This window comes from Anopheles aquasalis, chromosome 3 (genome assembly GCF_943734665.1).
Source record: "Anopheles aquasalis chromosome 3, idAnoAquaMG_Q_19, whole genome shotgun sequence".
Classification (NCBI taxonomy): domain Eukaryota; kingdom Metazoa; phylum Arthropoda; class Insecta; order Diptera; family Culicidae; genus Anopheles; species Anopheles aquasalis.
Genome location: NC_064878.1, coordinates 41445571 through 41449063, shown reverse-complemented (window position 1 = coordinate 41449063; position 3493 = coordinate 41445571). Strand labels below are relative to the sequence as shown.

The following is a 3493-nucleotide window of genomic DNA, read 5'->3' as shown; positions in this document are numbered from 1 at the left end:
AGAACTGAAAATAACCGGCTTTCGCTGTTGTGCTTTTAGCATTCTGTTCTCGTCCAATAAAACGCGACAAAGATGGGTAAAAAGTACAAACTGAAGGAGGCCCAGGGAACCACCGACAAAGAGAATCACAAGTCGAACTTAAAGACTAATTTCAAAGCGAAATCCAAAGCATTTGCCAAGGCCGGTGGTACTCCAGTTCAGTCCAACAAAAACACTCCAAAGTCAGATCGGCCGGCTGCCAGCAAAACTAGCAACAAAGCATCTCCCCGAGAACCCCCAGTAGTGGGCGCGGTCGCCAGTAACACCAAGAAAAATACTCAAGTAACAGCAAAGCCATCCAAGTCCCCAGTGCCAACCAAGAGTCCCGTAAACAGCGGCAACGGCATCGATAGAATCGATCAGCAAACGGGAAAACCTAGCGGCATGAAGAATGGAACCGATCCGCGAAACGCTGTGCCACCGAAAAAACGACCTCCACCGGCACCCTTTTCCTCCTCCACCGGATGGGTAGTGGAGGATGCTGAGGTTGCGCTGAGGTATAGCGATTCGGAGGAGGAATCCGGTACCGCAGCCAAAAAGCGAAAGAGCAACGGCGTAGCAGGCGATGCACAGAGAAATGTTGTTCTAGCCAAGTACAACGGCGATACGTACGATCAAGAGTCGGATTACGATTCAGAGGATTATGAATCGACGGAAGAAGGAACCAGTGTCTCGGATGAGCAATCCAGTGATGATGATAGCGAACAGTGGACTGATATGGACGAGTACGATGATGATGATGATGATGATTCTAGTTACTCCGAGGACAGTGTACAAAGGCATTTGTATCACGATTACGAGGACGAAAGCGAAACCGATGAGGACTACGTTCCATCATCAGCCGATGAAGATCTCTACATACCGCGTGGTGCGGGTAAGGTGTACGATTGCGATGATGACACGATCGAGTTCGAGAATGACGAACCACAAATCATCGAATTGCCACCGGATTACGGGACACCATCGAAGCAAGATGAGGACGAGGAGGAGGAAGCAACGACGGAAAGTGACGCTTCGGACAGCTGCCCTTCGCTGGTGCCCATCTACAACGAGAAGGGAGAAATGATCGACGATGTAAAGTTGCTACCCGGGAAGGGCGTCCACGAAGAGGAGCCAGTGGCAGAGCAGCGCGCAAGCTCGGATGACGAAACACTTCCAATCGACGAATCAGGGGAGGAAGCAAGTGACGGCCTGGAAAACTACCACTTCTATGATGCCATCGATCGCCACATGTCGCTGGTTATGATGAAGAAACCACTCCACCTGACTGGTCACGTATCGGTGCAGGCACTGTTCGGGAAGGTGGAGATTATGGGCTATACACTGGATAAGGCTGAAAAGCGAACCGTTTATGCTGCTCGCGGGTACAATGCGGTGAACCTAACACCAATACCGGATCCGGAAACATTCCAGCGTCCGGCATTTGAGGCGATTTTGCAGAAGCTGAAAAGTCAATTCACCCGGCGCACGATCGATGAACTGCTGAAGCTGTTCAATCCCACGGATTACGTGCTGCTGCTGTTGGATGCGGAACTAGAGAAGCGAAACACGACGGTGCGCATCGTACACCGGTACCTGGAGGAGTACGATCTGTTCCCGGCGTCCAATACGACGACGACGGCCCCTTTGCGTGCCACCGAGTACTGGTTGAACGTGCGCCTGCTGGAACCGAGGGCGGATGGTAGCAGTAAATTGCCCCTCTTCCAGGCTAATCCGGCCTGGAGTGATGTGATACTCCATACCGACAGTCGACTGTTGGTGCTCGGTGGTAAGGGTGCAGGCAAATCGACACTCTGTCAGTTTCTGCTGAACAGATCAATCAAAACGTTCGATCGTATATTGTTAATCGATCTCGACATTGGCCAACCGCTGTTGACGGCACCGGAAATGATCAGTGCGACGGTGCTCGACGTACCGTTGCTAGGTGTTGCCAGTTTTACTGTCGCCCAGCAACCGGTTCGCTGCCACTTGTTTGGTAGCCTGAACGTAGTAACGAATCCCATTTTCTTCATCCAAAACGTCCGTTCACTGTTGGAGCATTGCGAGAACACACCGTCGTTACGTGGAATTCCATGGATCATCAACACGATGGGCTACGTCAGTGGGTTCGGTGAAGAGCTAACGGCGGCCATAATGCGACTCGTTCAGCCAACCGATGTCATACAGCTTTCGATACCGGGCGCACGTGAGCGTGGATCCGAAAACTATCGCCACGCAATGACGGCCAAATTCATACAGAGTTACAAGTTCAACATTCTGCAGAATGAGATCGTCGCTAAGATGGGACAAGTGCTGCGCTACAAGCATTACGCCTTCGATGTGTGCTTTGATGCGCAGGCTTGTCGTTTGGCAGCACCAAAGCGAAGAAATGTAGGACTCATGGTGGAGCTGGTGAAGATCTTGGACGAGGAGACTGAATGTTTTACCGCCGTCCAACCGGTCAGGTGAGTTGGTGAACACGCAAACAGGCTAGGGAGAATCATTGGCTCACCATCGTTATCGTTTTCTTTGCCACAGTGCACCACTCGATGATCTGGAGATACTGATCACCCGTGATGAGTATCAACCAACCAAAGAGATGCTGCCGAATGTGGTCAATGCGACGCTGGTGTACTTGTGCGAAAAGCTGGAACAGGAATTGTACAGCTGTCTTGGCGTTGGTAAGTCATTGCCTACTGGGCCGCTGCTCTGCTCCATAGCCTGCTGCCACTAATCGCTCTGTGTTTTAGGCATCGTACGGGCGGTGGATGATGAGCGCAATGTTCACCTCATCCACTCGTTGACCCCGCAGCAGCTGGACAGGGTGAAGGTTCTGGCACTTTGCAATACCAGTCTTCCGAGCCAAGTGAGCCTGAAGCTGCAGCCAACGATGAAGGGCACCATTCCATATCTTCAAAATGTTTCCGTTAAACAGTTACCACCAGCACCACCAGCGCCTTCAGCGTTGTCAGAAGAGCCATCGCCTTCTGGCCATTGATTTGTCAACGTTGGCGTTTCCGGAAATATGTTCTTTTTTTTTTAATTGTGGTGCCCCATGTGGTGCAGGCCTGTGCCCCGAAAAAAGGGTGTACTCCGTTGAAGGAGTGAATGTATTTATGCGTTGAACTCGTGAAATAAATTGTCTGGAGGTAACGAATCTCCAGCAGAACGCAATCCTTTTTCTGTTTGATTATTGTTAGGTCAAAAGGCAATATCACATTGAAACTACACGCTAATGTGTTCTCACTAGTCCAGAGGGGACGTTCTACTTGTGATCTAGAGTCGAAAGATCAAATTATGGCAGTATACAGTGAAGATGGATTGCTTCAGCATCACTTGAAATGATCCGCAGAGCCATAAGCTCGAAACTCTCAAGCAAATATGCTTCATTCCATTCGAAACGTGTATCATCTTTATGACGTTTATAGAGCATAAAGATAAAGGCACAGCTCACGCCCACAAGCACCAATTCGGT

At 50.3% G+C, this 3493-nt stretch overlaps 1 protein-coding gene across 1 annotated transcript in view; it reads left to right on the top strand.

Annotated features, from left to right (window-relative positions):
- The window catches only part of LOC126577322 (polynucleotide 5'-hydroxyl-kinase NOL9), a 3368-nt gene extending 176 nt beyond the window's left edge, over positions 1 to 3192 (top strand). Inside the window, exons 2-4 of the mRNA XM_050238841.1 lie at positions 40 to 2483; positions 2557 to 2699; positions 2769 to 3192. Coding sequence (XP_050094798.1) covers positions 73 to 2483; positions 2557 to 2699; positions 2769 to 3016 — 2802 coding nt within the window. The 5' untranslated portion in view covers positions 40 to 72 and the 3' untranslated portion in view covers positions 3017 to 3192. The remainder of the gene's footprint in view (positions 1 to 39; positions 2484 to 2556; positions 2700 to 2768) is intronic.
- Positions 3193 to 3493: the final 301 nt, after the last annotated feature.